This window comes from Polyergus mexicanus, unplaced genomic scaffold, assembly GCF_030449975.1.
Source record: "Polyergus mexicanus isolate NDT 795.1 unplaced genomic scaffold, iyPolMexi1.0 SCAF_2, whole genome shotgun sequence".
In the NCBI taxonomy this organism is placed as follows: Eukaryota; Metazoa; Arthropoda; class Insecta; order Hymenoptera; family Formicidae; genus Polyergus; species Polyergus mexicanus.
In genome coordinates this window covers 8234972-8255148 of record NW_027223322.1, presented here as the reverse complement: position 1 = coordinate 8255148, position 20177 = coordinate 8234972, and the positions used below count along the sequence as shown (strand labels likewise).

General features: G+C 30.8%; 1 protein-coding gene across 1 annotated transcript; it reads right to left on the bottom strand.

The window, feature by feature from the left end:
- Positions 1–941: 941 nt before the first annotated feature.
- LOC138944792 (atrial natriuretic peptide-converting enzyme) lies at positions 942–19181 on the bottom strand. The gene is made up of 13 exons (XM_070315783.1): positions 18654–19181; positions 16941–17256; positions 10273–10456; positions 5991–6204; positions 4857–5228; positions 4309–4541; positions 3979–4185; positions 3654–3867; positions 2970–3115; positions 2600–2771; positions 2197–2441; positions 1716–1834; positions 942–1513 (listed from the first exon to the last, which is right to left on the bottom strand). The coding sequence occupies exons 2-13, from the start codon at positions 16986–16988 to the stop codon at positions 1340–1342; spliced, it is 2328 nt and encodes a 775-aa protein (XP_070171884.1). The 5' UTR covers positions 16989–17256; positions 18654–19181; the 3' UTR covers positions 942–1339.
- Positions 19182–20177: the final 996 nt, after the last annotated feature.

The following is a 20177-nucleotide window of genomic DNA, read 5'->3' as shown; positions in this document are numbered from 1 at the left end:
CATGTTTTATATCTTTCATTATTGTTAATCTCATTATTTTTGTCAATTTATGTTATGTGTGCTTTATTATTGCGATTAAATATATATGATAAATTTCTTTAATAAAATATTTATGCTGTGAAATCGCGAGAAAAGTAAATCTATTATAATATCATATATTTTACTATTTTATAACTTTTAAATTGCAGAAAATTATTTGGAAAAAAACAATTAATCAATCATCTTTTTCATAAATATATCTAATTTTTTTAAATTATCCTTGTAAATATAATATGTAAATATGTATAATTATTCTTTTTATGTATGTAATTGTACACGTAAAAGTAATTGAATATTATATATTTAAAAGGATGTAATAATTAGTATAAATGCTTTTTTACTTACTTCAACTCTACCACGGTCATTATTAATATAGAAATCGACGGTGTCCTTGCTGCCATATAATTTGTATCCCATGTTTTCCAAATTTTTGATAGACTCATACAATTCTTCTTCATACTGAAATGTGTGTGAAATCGATTATTTTTATCTTTATTAAAAAATGTATTTTTTTTTAGTTGTTGCAATCTCAATATCATAACTAGTATACCGTCTTCATTTATTCTTGTCACATTTAATCGTATCCAATCTAACCAGTCCGCTTTTAGATTATTATCAGAACTTATATGTTGTTATACAATTCATCATTATTACATTACATGACCCTTTACTATAATAAGTATTAAATAAATCTTTAATTTTATGCGCTTGTCTCAAATTTATCTTTATGTATTTATATTCTACAGGTAATAAAAAATCAGATGATTATTTTGGGAAAGTTTAATATGTAAACAATCTTACAAATATATGTATATAAAATTAATATTATAATTACTAATAATAAACTGAGGATATAATACTTAATTAGATATAAAACAACTATGTATACATATGGTAAAGAATAAATGTATTAGGGCAAAAAAATAAATTAAAAAGTTATGCCACAGTAATACAAAAAGAATTTTTGTTTTAAATTAAGAAAGGAGATATTTACACTTATAGAAGAGAATAGAAACGATTGCACATTCCGGTAATTAATGAAAGGTAAATTTTTATCTGTCGCCATTACTGATAACAATAACATGTATTCATAGAAAATAGATATGATTGAATCTATCAGCGTATCACAACATCGTGTAATATAGTAATTTCTAACTTTTCAATATATAAGTCACAATTTTTTGGAATGCGCGCGATGGACATTCTTTTTCCTTTTGTCCAATTTTTTCTCAAGAATATATTTTGTTCGCGAAAAAATATTTATCAGATAATGCTTATCTGAGTAATTCAATTAAAGCTCTCAACTAATGGTAGATTTAATCCAGTCAATATGGGATGAAATTTTGTCGTATAATCGAGGTCTTTCGATGCCATCTTTCGAGCAAGCTATTCTCCAGTTACCAATACCAGTTAATGCCCATCTTCGACTATCCGCTTGAAGACACAGCATTGGACTACCGGCCAGTTCTTCCTCCTGTTAAAATTTAATAATGTAAAATGCTACTTTATACTATTTATTAAAATTTTCATTTTTTCAATTTTTATTTTTCAAATTCTGTTGTTTAAACTTTATTGATATTTGGAATCTATAATGTAAAATAATTTTCGTTAAAAGAATGGGAAAAAGAATAGAAATGGTTTAAAAGCGCGGATTATGTAAATAATTTTTTGCTTACATTGCAATCATCCGTGGAATATGCTTGCTCAGTGCAAACGCTATTCACCGAAGGGATACTAATATTTTCGCACTTTTCCATTACACTATGTCTCAACTGTACTCTTTGCAGTAAATCACCTGTTTAAAAAAAAAAAGAAAAGATATTTATTTCAAAAATGTTTTGTGCCTTTTAAACAGATAATTAAACAGATAATGAAAATATATACATGTATATATAATAAAATATTAAAAATAAATACATTTTATATTTTCTTTAAATTAATTTATAATTTTGATAACAAAAGAATTTTAATCAGGTCGTTGTCGAAATATGTACATATTTCAAAGTTCAAATATACAATAATAATATCGAAATATATCACAATAATATCAAGTTAATTCTTTAAAATTTCTTTTTAATGTTCAAGAATATCAAGCATTTCAAGTACCTTAAAAAAAAATTTAAGCAATTATAGACAATTAACGATTAGTCAACATACGATTTCTTGCCCAACCCAGAGTGTTACATTGCGATGTATTACTCGGTGAGTCTTCGCTGGAGGGTAAACAAACAGGTCTTACGAAATCCGAGAAGGTCGTTACTGGTCTATCCAATTTTACCAGAACAGTTGTACCTTCCACCGGTGATTTAATCATGCCGACGATTCTGCGTTCTTGTTGCCAAGGTGATGTACTTGAAAGTCGTACGACACCAAGTTTAGCCAACCATTCTGCTTTGGGTTGACTACAAAAAAAAAAAAAAAAAAAAAAAAATTTGGTTAAAATTTAAAAGAATTGATTTGATATATATGTACATATATAAAACGATATTTTTTTTAATATAAAGCAAAAAAATATTTTTAATACAAAAAATTATCTCTTTTATAGGTATATTAAACTCACCCTTGGAAGCAGTACGCTGTTGTGAGCAACCAATTATCCGCTACGAGAGTAGCATCGCAAACATGAACTCCCTCCTTGAAGAGTGCAACATGCCAAGGCCAGTCGCCGGGTTCTGCCATCTTATTAAGACTTTGAGTACCGCCGTTTGCACGTAAAGGTTGTATTCCACATTCTAGCTTTCCAACAGAGAAAAGAAAAGAAAATGAAGAATTAATAGAAGTTTATGATAAATAATAAATAGTTATATATATTGTAGTAACGTGTATAATTGCGCGCAAACGTCTATTTAAGATAATGTACTTATTATATATTAGAAAAATATTTATAATATAATAAAATATAATATATTAGAAAAATAGAGCAATCGTACCAAGATCGGAACAGCGAACGTACAAGACTTCCTTGCTAGGACAAGGAGCCCTAACAAAAGTGATTTCCGGTGCTGATGGATCTTCCATGTATACATACGGGACATCTTCTTCGTCATCAATTCTTATTTCAACAAGAGCCACACCACTACATTGAAAAAAAATTACAGGACATTATATTAATTTCCAAATTTTAAAATTCTTTTTCAAGTATACGAGAAAAATATAAAATATGTAAGCAAATTTCAAATTATAATTATGGACAAATCAAAATTATAACTCTGAAAGTAATATTAAATAAAATCGCAAAAGAAGCATACATATTCAACGACAATTAATATCTATTCACATTGCTAAGTAATAAAATAAAATAGAAACAAATATTTTAATAATTACAAATTAATAAATAGGAAGGATTGTAAAAAACCAATTGTAAAGAAGCCAATATACTAACTAGATGAGTTTTGCGCTATAAAAATTATGCAAAGTAAAAATGTAGTAAAAATAAAAATTTTGATTAATGAAAAAACTTTGCCGAAAGGGGTCGACGAAAAATTTTATTTTTATTACATTTTGTGCTTGATATTCTCCTTAAGCTTTTTCTATTTCTTCTTTTTGTATTTTAAAAATTCAATGATGGAAAAGATATTTATGGTATTAAAACATAGACGATAACATATACTTACGTATATGTGAGTAAAGTACATAATGAGCTCGCTGCTGTTTGAAGAACATTATCCATTTCCGTTTCTGGTAAGGTAGCGTTTAGGTTTGCTGTACAAAGTTTGCCAATAGTACCTTTTTCATTAAATACAACGTAACCCTCTTTGTTATATTTCGCGGCATGAGGTGTGCTCGAGGATTGTGATTTTAATACGTGAACGCTCGGCGCAAGAAGTACTGTAACAAATATGCACAATAATATTTATTTATTTTTTTGATGATTTTTTAAATATTACCTCTGTAAAAGTAAATTAATACATATTTTTTTATGCGTCTTATGCTACTTACGACAATCTTTTTCATCGCTGCCATTCGGACAGTCCATCTTGCCGTCACATCGTTTTGTATGCGGTATACAGGTTCTTCCTACACCGCAATGCATGTAACCATCTCGACAATAGGCACAATTCTTTTCATCCGACAGATCCGGACAATCGATCACGCCATCGCAAATTCTCGGAGATAAAGCTTTAGATTGAAGTGCTTGCACACATCCTACACATTAATTCGTTCATATTAATTAATTCAAAGGATACTGCATTTAATATTATCTTACGGAAGATAGAGATTTTGCTTGTAATAATAACAATAATAATATTTTTTGACAGTTGATCACACCTGGCTTCGGTCTGCAACTGCCAGGACCGACATATTCTGGAAAGTTGGAGCAATCCAAGGCGCGTTTTATCTTCTCGGAAAGACGACTGCCACATCCATTCCAAAATTCCCTGCAAAAGCTCCTACAGGGCAACTGTAGCAGATCTTCTGGATGACTCACTTGACACGCAGGCTGCAGTACCTGACAGATAAAGTCGTAGGCCAATGGATAGCATTCCGCGTCCACTAGTTCTCTGATTTCACAATGTATTGATTAGATATTATATAGAGTATCTAATATTATCGTTATTAATATAAACAAATAATAAAAACGCATAAACATAATATTACATTTTTTTTCTCTCATTTTTAATAATTTTTTTTTTTCTTTTAATTTTAAGTTTTTTTCGTGAAATTATATTTCCAAAAACTTAACAGAGTTTATAATTTCTATTATAGTCTCTACATAATTTCTAAAGTATTAAAGTATACACATATAATTAATAATAAATTTGCTTTCCCTATTTATTCGAGTCCACTATAATCTTATTTACTTCGAGAGAACATACCTAAATGCGATAACATCCTCCTCGACATCTACCAATGATCTATGCTCCAATATATTTGGATACGACGTAATATTATAAGGGAGATGTTTACAATAGGGCAAGTCCAGCTTGTTGCATTTTCTTGGCGGAGGTGCCGTCGTTGTCGGCGGTAAAGTCGAGATAGTTGATTGTGGATTAATTTGCGCATTTAGGGCCTTCAGACTTTCTTGTACATCGAGACTCTTCGTCTCTATTGTCAGATTCGCCAGATACCGCGAAGTTTCGGGATTTAATTCTCGTGACAGAATGTCTACGATATTCCCAGTAGTTATAGTCTGATATCGCGGATCGAACCTGATATCGAAATGCACCACCAAATCGCGTCCTTCGACCCTATAAATAATAATTATATATACAAAATTAAAATATATAAAATTTTAAGATTTATTAGCAATCAAAATTATTATTTCAATCTCTTTAAGAAGATCCACATTGTACTCGTAAAATATCCGATATTTTTTTTTTTTATAAAGGCTATTATATTAATTTATTTAAAAGTTTATAATTGTTTTTAGAAATTTGTCGAGAAAGAAATTGAATTTATAATTTATTTATAATTTTAGATTTCCGAATATACAAGCGATTCTATAGTAGTGCAACTTTTTTTCGTGGGTGATCGTTGACCCATAATAAATCGATGCAATTTATTAGCTCCAGCACGATATTATTGATGAATAATACATTATTGATGAAAATAGCCGCAGTAACATTTCATTGCGCACTGAGAGCAACAAGTGTCGTGAAACCACGCTCACTAGAAAGTTACAAAGCGATATCGTCCGATTTCTCTCCCGCGTACAGCTGTTTTCATCGGTTTCCATTATATCTCGGCTAGCCTTTTCCTTCTATATAAGAATCAACTTTTCGAGACGAATAGATAGACCAATCAAATTTATGGTGTTTTATAATTAGCTAATTTTCTGCTTTTACATGACATGCTCCACATTGAATGTTATTGCATAATTTGTTTTGCGAATCACTTTTTGTACTAATATCTTTAGGCGTGTCTCATTGGCCAGTGCGAAGCAGTGACAAGCGAATGTAAGAATTAAATAATCGACTGCCCTATCAATTGTAATAATAAAATTTCCTTACCCGTCAAGCGCCAAAACATCTGCTGTAAGAAACGATAATTTCAACCAGCTGCGGCGAAAGATAAGATTAAAGCGATCGCGGTATTCTCGTGATCGTATCCGGAAAGTCTCAGTAGAAGGATCTGCAAGTTCCGCGGTGAAAGAGTCACCTTTGATAACTCGGAATGTTGCGAGAAATATCTGATCACCCGGTGGATCCGAAGTGAGGAACGTGTCTAAAATAAAAATAATATTTAATGTTAATTATTATTTATCAGTTATATAATCTGCGAAAAAGAGTGGATAATAGTTAATAATAATAGACGAAATAATAATAGTACGGAAATATATATACAGGGTGGCCCCAAACGTTCCCCAGCCAGACTTTGAGGTCTTAGAAAATTTAATTCTTTCTTATAATGGGTCGAAAAATGCTTTCTTAAGAAATGCTATCGCTCAAAAACCTCTGAAATCGTGGTTATTTTACACATTTTTCCAAATATCATGAAAAATGTGCGTCTTTTAACAAAAAGTACCGAAACAAAAGTTGTAGAAAATTAAATTATCTTTCGAATGAGATCAAAATGATTGTTGTACGTTTCATAGATTTTGATATAACCAGTTTCAAACGTACAAAAAGTGCTTTTGTTACTTATTGTTAGATCGATTAAAGTTGAATCAGCAGGAATTCCGTAAAGCGACTAGATCGGTCATTACTCGATGCCGAAAGTGTATTGGAGCTAGGGGGGAACATTTTGAGAACAGTTAGTTTTTTCACGTCTTTATTCATTTTCTACTATTACGTGCTATTTTAGTTTAAAGAATTTATTTTGTTTTCATAAAAGAAAAAGATTTTTATTTTTTATTTTTATCGTTCTTTTTTTCAAGAAATTTATTAATTTTCATTTTCTTTTTATTTCATTTTCTTTTCACCTTTTGCTCTTCCTTCGCATCAGAGATTTTTGAGCGATAACTTCTTAAAGAAGCATTTTTCCACCCATGTTTATAGGAAATTTTTTGTTCAGAATTAAATTTTCTATATGAACTCAAAGTCTGGCTGGAACGTTCGGGGCCATCCTGTATATTGTACATTCAAATGTCAGATAAAAATTTCGATAGAAGAAAATAAAAAAGAGCCAAAATAATACACTAAAATTTTGTATATGACAATAAAAATTAAATTATCAAAATTAAAGAAAATATAAAAATACTACAAATATATTAGTTTAATGATTAATAAATTAAATATGTGTCGAGTTTCTTGATGATATAATTTTATCGGTCTTTGCGCATCGTTCATATTAATAAATAATAAATGCAGCTCCACAAATCATATTAACCAAAATAACAAGTTTGCATAAAGTTGATTATGCTGTAGATATAATAAAAAAGCGTTTGCTAATGTACATTACATCTATAAAAATTATGATGGAATCCTTTTTATCGTTAACGCAATACGTAATAAATGAATATCATTTCTTCATTGTTCCATTACATGTTGTGCTAGTCATCTTTGTGTGTTAGTTTGTATTTTGTTTATGAAAATTATACCAAGATACGACAAACTCTATAATAATTTGTTGATGATAGATTCATGAGAGGTTTCGCGAATCGTCTTAATCAATCAAAGTAACCAAGAAAAAATTTAAAACGTTATATTTTCACGTAGTATATCTTACTATAATTTATACAATATATCACAAACTAGCTTTCTAATGTATGCGCGATCCACATATGATATAGTCAACCGTGTAGAACGTGCTAACAATTTTAAAAAGGGTTTCGCTCCTCAGGCGCTGTCATTACGTCGGTGCGGTCAATATTCCTAGGCAAAACGAGACAAATCGGGAGAATGCAATTGCCTGTAGAGACCTCGATTATATACGTACTAAAAATTACTTTTCACCGGACTTCTCCATTCGACAAGAAAATTTTTTTCACTCCGTAATAATCAACACATATATATATGTACATATTCTTTTATACAGATTTTAACAGCCAAATTGTAGACATATGTTTATTGAGTAAGAAGAAATATTCTGTATATATATATATATATATATATATATATATATATATATATATATATATATATATACGTATAAATCATAATATAATTCATTATAATCAATATATGTATATATAATTATCCGTATGTATGTATGTGTGTGTGTGTGCTACGTATAAGTTAGATTTGTAAAAATTTCTACTATACTATACACTAATAAAAGATATAAGATTTGTGAAAAAGATAAGTTTTTCGTTAATTGGAAAAAAAATGGATTTTTCATTTTTTCAATGGGTAAGAGATAGAAAGGTCATTCTTCAATACGGTCCTCAATTGGCCGGCATTATAATGTAAAATTCATATTTGCAGAATAGGTTACAGTGTCACGGGATCAAAATAGTTCAAGGACACGGATCCGCCACCTTTAAGGTCGAATGCTGGATTGGGCATATATCTATCAACTAAACAACTCGGTCAGACCGTTATACGTTTACCAGCTGGAAAGCCTTCAATGGATTGGCACGCGCGTCTTCACGCAATATCTTCCATGACCTCTTATTCTCTTCACTCGTAAACACGAATTTAAGCAGCATAGAAATTACTGAGCTCGTGCCGCTCGCTGTATCATATGCGAATGTATAATATATATATATATATATATATATATATATGTATGTGTTACTTATCTACTAACTAATTAATTAAGTTTGAGCACGATGTAAATTATTTTTAATTAATTTGCGACAATTTTTTGCGATGTATTCGTAAGACAGTTGCATTAAAATAAAATTTATAGCACAAGGAATGAATGTGTAATATACATCTTTAATCAAAGCCATACCACTGAAGAACAGAGAATGGAAAGCAGGAAGAAGATGATGCGGCCAAAGCCCATTGAGGTCTTTTAGCTCGTATACGTATAACGGTCTGACCGAGTAACCGAGTATCGAAGAAGAAGTGTTAATAATATACTTATATATAATCAAAAATTTTTTTGCAGCGATAAAAAAATTAACATTATTTTCTTGACGAAAAGTGAAAAAGATATTATTGCCAAAAAGAAACTAGAAAAATATAGACACGCAAAAGTATAAGTATATAAATTCATAAGAATTCTTATAAAATGAGAAACTTTTAAGAATTTCTACGTGTTTATTATTACTTTACATTTAATAATTTTATAAAAGATATAAATCTCTCCTTCCCCCCCCCCACCCACCCACCTCCTCCCTCAATTTTAAATATTACGTGAGATAACAGTTATTTCTCTTCTTTACATCTTGTTTATTGTGATGCGTATGTACATACATATGATGTACATACACATCGTATCTAACCAAGGTGAAGTGCAAGAAAACGTCAATCATATTTAAACAAGGCGAAGGCGATTGTTGTACTTTACAGTCCGCGGATTCATGCACCGTGAACATATATCCATCGTCCTGGCAAACGATCATGATGTGCCAGGATAATTTCATGCTCGCTAGGCCGCCGATTGTCGGTTAACTGGAATAATTTCATTTGCATCAGTGCCTTCTGCGCTCATACATACATATACGTAAGAACGATAAGTGAAAGTGGGACGAACGCTCATGTGACTAAAATAAAATATGTCGTCTCGATAAATGCCCAATATATATGTGTGTATGTGAAAATTAAAATTAATAAATAAAAAAATATTGCAACACATTATATTGAATTATGTATGATTTACCATTTCACTATTATATAAAAGCGTGCACGTATGTATTACGAAATGATTAAAACCTTTGATAAAATACTTATTTTCTAAGAAAAATCATCAGTGCATCTCGCGCGAAACGATTTTTCTATATAGAATAACGTTTAAGATTGCAAAAACGAAAACTCCTTATCATATATTTTTCCGAAGATGTTTTCTTCTTCGAGAAATATTACGAAGGCAAATAATTAATTGAGAAATATTTTTGTAAATAAAAGGATTAAAAATTTTTAACTTTAAGGACTTTATCTAAAAAAAAAAAAAAAAAAAAAATTATTTTTATTGCAAAAAAAAGTTTGTCAGCACGAATAAAATATTATTCCATAGATCAAAGATGATTTTATATAAAAAAATACATTGATGCCAACATCAATATATAAGTTTAAATGCCAGTTCGTCGCAAAAAAAAAAAAAAAAATAAATAAATAAAATAAAAAGCGAGTACTTAGACAAGATAATTTAAGAAAATTTTTTTACAGAATTATGTTATCTTTTTAAACAACTTATGGACTTTTAAGTTTATTCGCTGCAATGTCTCAGCAACGATGTACTTACAGCCGAGGTATATAGAAACACCCGAGAAGAGGAGGAAGAATAAGAAAGCGGCGAGGACGCAGCATCCGCAGCGATACTGGCCACCGAGTTTTCTCGTGAAACGGATGTCGCTGTCGGATGATAGGATCGAGCTTGGTGTTCCGGCACGGCTGAACCTTCTGGTACTCACTGTACTCACCGAAATCTACGAATAAAGATGTATTTGTTTTTTCAATATCGCCAATGTTAATGTTTATGAGATAAAGATATATATATATATATTAAGTTTACATTATCTCTGAAAAGATTTTCAAAAAAATGATTGTTTTGAGCAATATATATGACGTAACAAAATAAAAAGACTCTGAAATAAAATTATTATATAATAAAATATCAATCTCATTATATAATAATATAATATATTAATTATCAAGGAGAAAGAATCATATATCAAATATAGAAGCTATAAAAATATGGTGAGTACTATTTATGATAGTCATTTCTTCTTACATTATTTGTATATTACAGTTATAATTTGTATATTACGCAATGTAAACTCTCGAATCATTTATATTACAAATATTATACACACAATATATTTGATACGTTTCTTAAATATTTTTGACAATATTTTCTTTAATAAAATAAAGTCTTAGCATAATGGCAGAGAACATTACGAAAGCAAAATTGCACGCGCTCAAACTATCAATAAATAATATCTAATAAATAGTGGGCGGTATCTCTCCGCTGATGAAACATTCCGTTCCTTTGTACCGCCAATATATTTTTGCCAATTCAAAAGAACAGGGATTACTGTGATTGTAACACGACTTGCATTAACGATCGCATTGCTTCCGTCTTAGAATTAAGATAATAAAATACTATCCGAAACGGTTAAAAATACAGCTGCGAATTTGAGCAAATTATGCAGAATAAATCGCTTTTAAATAAGAATAAAACTTAAAATATTTTTGTTACTTTCAACAATACACAAAAATAGAAATATTCAGAAAATGAGAAATATTTGTATTTTCCGAAAGAATAAGAAAGAGTTTTAGGAAGCTTAGTTAGTGCGTGTGTATGTGCGCGTAGATCAAACTAAATAAATAAAAATATATTCATGGCCTTAAAAAACAAAATCGTATATAAGTACGCGCGCATATGTGGCTATGCGAATGACATACGCGTCATAATTGTGACGTATGAAATAGATGTGCGTTATATCGCGCGCGCATTGTCGATGAATCTACATGACTCGCGGTCTACATGACGCGACGCATGAATTTGCGAATACGTAAGTGTTTGTGTAATCGTTTCTCGTTGCATCTTTTCTGCATGCAAAGCGCACAGCACAATAATCGCATAGGCACCGCGATATGCCTACGCCTTCGTTCAATCGTTCAAATGCTACGCCTGGCACACGCTCCGACGCGAAGGATTACAACCGAGGATATCTGGATAGTGGCTGCTGCAAAGGTCATATGAAATTAAAGGTCAAAACTCACCTAAATAGTGCAAAATATGTTATTCCTACACACACACACACACACACACACACACACACATACATGCAAAAGAAACGAGCGTGGATTGTATCCATAACGTATCAGTACACATTAAAATTGAGATCAAGTATATAATGAAAATTCTATTGTGTGTATATAGATACTAAAAGATTCATCTTCAAATAATTGTTGACTAAAGTGCTAGAGCAGCGATTTAAGTATTAAGTAATAGTGGATATTTAAACGATGTTCGTGAAAGTCAACCGATTTTCGCACGCGATTCGTATATATATATGTATATATATATATGGGAATCGTGCTTAAGCATAACTTATTACGTATATTACGTAGCTACCAGCTTGGCAAACAAAGATATTATCTCGAACTCTATTTCCAATCACTTCCGGAGTGCATTGTACGCCATAACAACTATTATCTAATTATGAGAATTAAATACAATACGAATAGGCTTCCCCATAATTACAGAATATATATTTATTAAAATATAGCAGAAAAATTCGCGATTTCATGATTTTATTGTATTTTCATTAATTTCCATTCTATAGATTTATAAATCTAATAATTAAAAAAAATATATATATATATATGTATACATTAATAAACAACAATAAAAAAGGAAAAGAAAATTGTATAAAGAGTAGTTAAATTAGGACAAAATATTTAGGTATATCAAAACACTTTAAAAAAAGATAAAAAAATATTTAATGAATATATATATATATATAGCGTTTTATACTTCACACGGTTAGGTTTAAGAGATTTCCAACTGACATGCATTGTCAAGATCACGATTCTGAGTAATCTTCAACAAATTTTAGTCGTTTCGCTCTAATTATTTATTAATAAATGATTAATAAATAAAAATTTGGCTGTTGAGTATTTATTTTTTAATGAATAAAAATAGAAAAACTAGCAAACTAGATCTATAATTATACGATCCCCAAATAGGATCGCAACTATATACAAAGCGATTGACCAAAATTGAAAACTCATTTGCAACTGCATAATTATAGAGACCTCGATTTGCATTGAAAGCAAATTTCGAATGATGTGAAATAAATGTCATTTTGCGTGGATAGTATTATCAGTTTCTATTTTTTTTTTACTTATTAAAGAATATTCAAGCTGTGTCAAACTTTTTGATTTGTTAACTTTTTCATAAACAATGTGAGTTATCGGCTAAAAACTTTCAACGATTATTCAGTGATCTTAAGATAATTTTTTTTTTCCAAATTGGATTAAATAAATCTTTACTTGCGTGATCTAATATGTTCACATTGTATTTGCGTATTCGCTAGTACGTACTTATTTTATTATTATATATAGTTAATTCGCGATTATGTTTCGCGACATAAAGTATATATTCGCAAAATTAAATGCCATCTACGTGTGTAAAATATTTCCTCACAAAACCGCAAAACCACGTTGGGAGAGGAAAGTTTCTTCTAGTCTATAGCGTTATATAAGGGTAACTACAAAAATGTACACTATGCCTATGCTATTATGAAACTGGCGATAGCAGAAGAACTGAACGCGAGAAGTTGCCATTCGTTCGTGGATATCAGCTTCGTGAATAATACTTGGATCTTGCATAAGTTTTATTTGCCTCGCGCATGATCGATTCTGATGTAATATTAAAAACATTATTGTAAATGGCAAGTACCAAATATATAATTTTTTATTCAAATTCTGTTCATATAATTTCTAGTGAAACATAATTAAATATTATTTAATTAATCACATTACTAAATAATTGCAATATCAAATAATTAAATATCATTATATCAAAATATTAAAAAAAAAAAAGTAAAAAGATTTATGCGCGAGTGCAATCTAAGAATTATAAAAAAAAAAAACCCGATTTGAAAAAAAAACGACGCACACAATGATATTATGCAAATAGCAAGCTTGTCTTAATACCGATCATCTGTGAATATCAGTGTCAATCAAAGTATTATAATTTAAAATCGAATATTTATTTTATACGTCACATAAGAGGGAAATACAAAAGTCTTCGACTTAAGCTACTTGTAAATTTATGTGCGCTTTGGATGCGAGCAAGACTAGCATTTTACTTGTAAATTTGCAATAGTGTAAACAAGCAAATCGATGTATTTCTAAGAGAAAGAAAGTTCGTAAAGAAGAAAATGTAAATACCGAATAGATCGACGCGATTGGCTGCAGTTGTGAGTTTCATGCCAATCTCGATAACGGGCCGTTTCGCGCTTGAGATGAGCTGATGCGATCTAAACGCGCTAGATTGGAAAGTAGAATTGAACGCGGATAAACGTAGCGCTTCGATAGCGATTATAGGAAGAGATTAAGACACTCTCGAACTGGACAGCGTTTCGAATTCTTCCGTTAATAGGCGCGGTCAACGACTTCAAGACCGGGAAAAATAAGACCTCGCTGATAGAAAAGCGCTTTCCACGGCTAGAAACTTTCATGAAAGTATGTGCGAACTCTCTCGCGGTACCCGCTTCTGGTTCCACTACAATAAGCTTCGCTAATGATTGAGCGATATATTATAAATGAACGTTGAAAGTACTATCGATCGAGATCTATTAAACTGCTCTTCCAGTGGATAGATTACGTTATTATTCCCGATAATATATTATTATTACACTTCTATAAGAAGTCGCGTGTAAGAAGAAACTTTATGTACAGATATATGTATATAAATTGATGAGAGCGAAGGAAAAAGCGTTTTTATATGATGCGTGGTTGAGAATATAATTTAAATTGATTGGCTATATTAAGATATAATGAGAGAAGATATCTTTCATCAATATTTTAATCATGTCGATCCATAATTTCCAGTACAAATTAATCTTTTTATTTAAAAATGACAAAAGTATAATAAAAATAACACAATTCACGAATGCAAATAAACTTGATCATACGAATATATAATAATAACAATAATGCAAGGCTGACATAACTTTTTCGTTGCATTAGGAAAGATGTTGATTATCAATTTGTTAAAAGAGTCAGTGTCAACGACCTGACGGGAAGAATCTATAAAGCGTCATTGGAGCTACTGTTCTCTCGTGACTTTCTTGACCGTTATAACCGTTATACCAAACACCAAGCCACCTTTCCAAAAGAGCAAGAATCTAGGAACGAGTTTCTCACCGTTTTAAATTACAATCCGTTCAGTTATACACACACACACACATACATACATATATATAATATACAACATTCAGTCATACTCTTTTAACACGACACTAACTGCTGAAAGACAATACTGTACCATTCAGTAAAAAGCACTCAAATCGTAAAATATGATAATAGAGTTGATTTTTAATATATAATATTTCTTCTTCTTCATTACAATTTTTAGCACATATATTCTATACAACAAATTGTATCTCAAATTATTTCACATCACATTATAAATGGGGAAAAGAAAGGAAAGAAAACACGTTGCAAAATGTCTTTGATATCAAGTAAAGCAGTTTTTAAAACCCTTTCATTTCACATTGAGAATTGAATTATATGTGAAAAATGTGTTTGTTTAATATCCCAAAAGAGACAGGAAAGGAAAGGGAAGACAGAAAAGCAAAGAATTAAATAAAGAATAAAAATAACAATATATGTCTCTCATCGTGTACTAAATTTTTATCACTAAATGAATAGTAAATCCCGGATATAAGAAGGATGAGAGATTACCCTAACATTATATTTAAACTTGATCGACGAGACGGCGACAAGCGTTACGTGCGATCTTAAAGAATATCAAACGCGATCGGATGCCCTTGTAAAATAACGGTATCGGGGATAGAGCAGATGGCCCAACCCAGACAACCCAACCCACCTAACGCATCGCTCTCCATTCCGACCAGCCTAGTTCTTCGTAAACTTGCTGCCGAGTGCGTATGTGTTCGTACCCCGCGACTCGGGGTCATTGGAGAACAAGATTAAATGGTGTGTGGGGATGAAAACCGAACGGATATACGAATCAGACTTTTGCTATCGTGATGAGAAAAAGATAAATCGCGTGTAAATACCGTATAAATAAATTTACATTAATAATCAATATTACTGAGAAAAGAAGTCTCGCAAATTATAAAAGCTGTCGTTTCAATTAAACCTTCACGAGACAATCCCGCTCTGATCTTTCAAAATCTTTTATTATACCTATATTTCATACCGTAATGCGAGAGAATTAATCGGAGAAATTAAAGAAAGAACGATCAGCGCAAACATCAGTACACGTGTTGTTGCGCAATTATTGGCTGCGGGATACAACATATACGTAAATTATTGTCCAGTTTATTCATTTGTGAAAAAATTCTGTTTACAGTTGAGAAATTACTGTGACGCGATCTTTAAAAATAGAATTAATTCCATTCATTTTTCTCGCAAATAAAAAAATATTATATTAGTCTACGATATGAAAATTAATTAAATTAATCAGAATTGCGCTTTCTCTCTCTCTCTCTCTCTTTCACTTATTAATTTATCACGAGCAATAAGCGAGACAAAATGTCAGCCCGAAAACAGCAACTTATGAAAGCGATTATTTCATATTTCATCTTGCAACATTTGCGTTTAATATCATTTCTAGATAATAGCTGAAAAGGAGATATACCATTTTTTATTTTCAAAATAATTTTTTGCAAAATCTATAAAAAAGCCAGCCGTGAGATAAAACATAATACACTGTAATAAAGCAATAAATATTACGTCTTTTCACATTCTCTGCTTGTATAAAAATTCTATAATAAAATTGTGCCAAAACAGGACTGCAAGTTTAAACAAGGAAAGCGCACGATACATTTGTCAAGGTTTCATTTAATGAATAATTTTAAAATGCATACAAATTTGGAATCGGACACACGTATTTGCGTTTCTTTTGAATTACACTTGCTCTGAAAATGTTGAAATCCTTGAAAGCGATTCTTTGAAAAAATTAGTAAATGTCTCGAGGAAATACAATGCGCTCACTCCATTACTCGTATCTTTGCTATGACAAACAATATATTGTATTTCTCCGTACACGGTTCACATTCCAGTACTTTGTATTTTCCATTCGGTTCATCGCTTAAGTCACGATGTTTTCGCATGAGGTCCCACTCCCTAATTAATGACGCGACCGGATAATGAAGACAGCATATACCACGAAAGGGGAAAGTGCGCTACATATTCGAATCTCACCTTCGAATCCCACGAACTCTTCCGCTTGTGCTCCATCGCGACGGTCATTTTTCTATCTATGATCGCTCTCGAGCTTTGTCGCTCAGCGCTTCTCCTCCAGAATTTGATTAGCTCGAAGAGCCATGAGGATCATTGTGGATTCTTTTTCCTCGAGCGTGTCTCTCTCCTCGGTATTGGATGACTACACGGAAACAACTATCTTCCTTTCGTCTCTGTGTTTTCGGTTTTTTAGGAATTGCAAGATTGTATATTGGCAAGATGCATTTCTTGTACGCCTCTCACTTGTCTCTTGCGAGCGAAGATATTAGCTCGATCGCTGTAAAAAAAATATTTAAAGCGAAAGAAATAATTTTAAAAATTATTTTCTAAAAAATATTAAATTTGTAAATCGATATTTTGAATGAATATGTGTCAACCATATGAAGAGAATTGAGTAAATTATAAATAAATTTAAAAGGTATTCCTTGGATTAGTATAAAAATTATTTCATTGTTTTTAGGTTCTCAATCTTATTAGCTAATACTTATTAATTTAAAAAAACCATAATTAAATTAATGAATTTTATCGAGAGAAAAGGCAACATAGAGGTAAATTTTACTGACAAGAAAAACTTGATATTAATATGGAAAGTATATTTCACAATACCTATATATATATTTTATGTTTTAACACATAGAATTTTTTCTATATTTCTCTTATATTTCTCTTATATATTTTTCTTATGTTAATAATGTTTTAAAAATATAAATTGTCTGCACATATGTTAGGTAAATAATATTTTTGAACATTATTGTACATGTAAAAAAGCTCGAAGCAACTTAATATAATTCTGTAATAAAAAGTAATATAAATGCTTATGATGTTTAAAATTTCAAAAATCACATATGACATATATAATAATATTATAATATTATGTTTATAATTTTTAAATTTTTAGTCATGTAATTTGCAATATTTAGGGAAGGCAAGCAAAAGCCGCTGGTATCGTTTCAATTGTAAAATACATCGAATATCCAGCTTATGCAGTTGAGTAATTCAAGATAAGAATCAAATTTGATGTACAAATGTTCAAATAATCGATTGATAACAATTGGATTGGATCGATTGGATAATATATTAGAAATTAATAAGGAAAAGGAAATTAAACGCAAGTCTCCAAAGAGATGAATTTAAAGTAGAAAAAATTTCCATACACACACACACACACACAACTAATTTTATATATATAAATAATACATATGTAATTTAAACCATAAAATAAGATTTATTTTATATATTTTATAAATACTCGGGAGAGAAAAGAGAGAGAAAAATACCGATTCCTTTCATAATCTTATCCGTTATTTTCAATTATTAAATTCTCTTTAATTTAGAGGAAGACCTAAAGAGTTTATGTGTAATTTTGTGATCTTTTATGTGACATGTACATTTTACGAGTTAAATATGTACGTGTATGTATATTGCTTTTATGAATAAAAAATTTAAAACGTAATAAGACTATAAACAAGAAATCATAAGTATCATAAACAAGAAATAAAATTGATAGTTAGCAATAATTTTTGTAATTTTTTTACACATTAAATCATACAATCTCAATTTTAACTTCGCTTAATCATATAACAAGCATTTAGAATGTAACAAATTGGGATTATTCTGTGTGTGTGTGTATTTCAGTATTCATTATCAAGTGTACTATGCAAATAAAATTCCAACCTTCTCGATCGACAACCGCGTTTCTCAGAAAATCTCGTCGAGATCACCTCACTGAAAATTATTCAGAATTGTTCACCTTGAAACATGCGTGTTAGTAAAACGTAAATGCGAGCGAGCCGAATCGTAAATCGCAACAACGGTGAAAACGTACTCGAAGAAAGGAAATGACCGAACGATCGCGCAGTGAACGAAACGTTTGCCACCTCAATCAGGCGAACACTTTGATCATCGAAAGGTGAAGAAATTCTCCAGCGGTACCGCGACCACGATCCGGAGGATTGTTCCGAACGTGGCGATATACTGCTGGGAGAGCGGTGGTCTGTCTGTCTGCCTGCCTGCCTTGCCTTGCTTGCTTGCCTGCCTACCTGCCTACCTTCTCACTCGTGGATGCACTTTCACGTCATTACCGGTTCTCCACGATATCCATATGTACAGTTATGGACTAGTTCGGAGCAAGGACGCCTATCCCTCATCTCTCCCTGGTTATCCCTCTCTATTCTATCTTCTCTTGTTCATTCATGTCTTCCCGTTTTCGTCCGAATCTCTTTTTTCTAAACTTATAATCTTACTTGCCTCTTTTTAATTTTTCATTTTTTTTTATTTTTTATTTATTTTTTTTTTTTTTTGCCGTTGGCTCCTTTTTGTGATGTGTGATTTGCCTATATTTTTTTCCGATTTATAGCTCTAGTCTTTTTTTTAATCTTTATGTTACCTCTCTTTTTCTAAAGATTTTAATATACTCAGGCTTATATTTTTGCATTGTCTTTATTTTTTATTTGCAGCTATTTATCTCAATATTACAGTGTTCTTTTCTATGCTTGGTCTTGTTTCTTACCACTCTTATCATTTAGCGTTTTTGAATGAAGCAAGTTTGATTGCTTTGAGAATGATTGATGACATCATAAACTTCGTCTTAGGTTACCTGGATTATTAGATTAATCAATGAAATACTTCATAAGTAAGCGTTTAATTGATAATTCGAACAAAGAATCTTGTACTTTAAAACCAAATTAGCGTTAAATAGCGTTAATTCATATTATTAATGTATTATTTATATATTAATCAGATTCAAAACCCATTTTCGGTCGAACATGTGTTCAAATTGGCAAATTGAGCTTAATCGTTCTCAGAGCTATCTGTTTCACTCGAAAACAATATACGTATTTCTCTTTTATCTAATTATGCTACATGTATTACAGATGACATTTATAATGTTTGATGTGTCGGAAGTACGTAATGGCAAATCTTGGGTACACAAGTGTCTCGCTGAGATATTTAAAGAGACAACTATGTACGATGTCGCAACAAGATCAGTCTTTTAATCGGCCGAAGAGTTTACAGCAATTTACTCCCACGATCTTAAGCTAGGCGCAACGTCTAATTGTTCTGGAACGGTGTTATGGATGCACTTTCATGCCATTATCGCTGAGGTATTCTGACATACATATGTGCAAAGACATTTATGTATTTAAGTAAAAGATACCGTTTTTCGGATCTCCTAATAGATTCTACAAACGACGGATT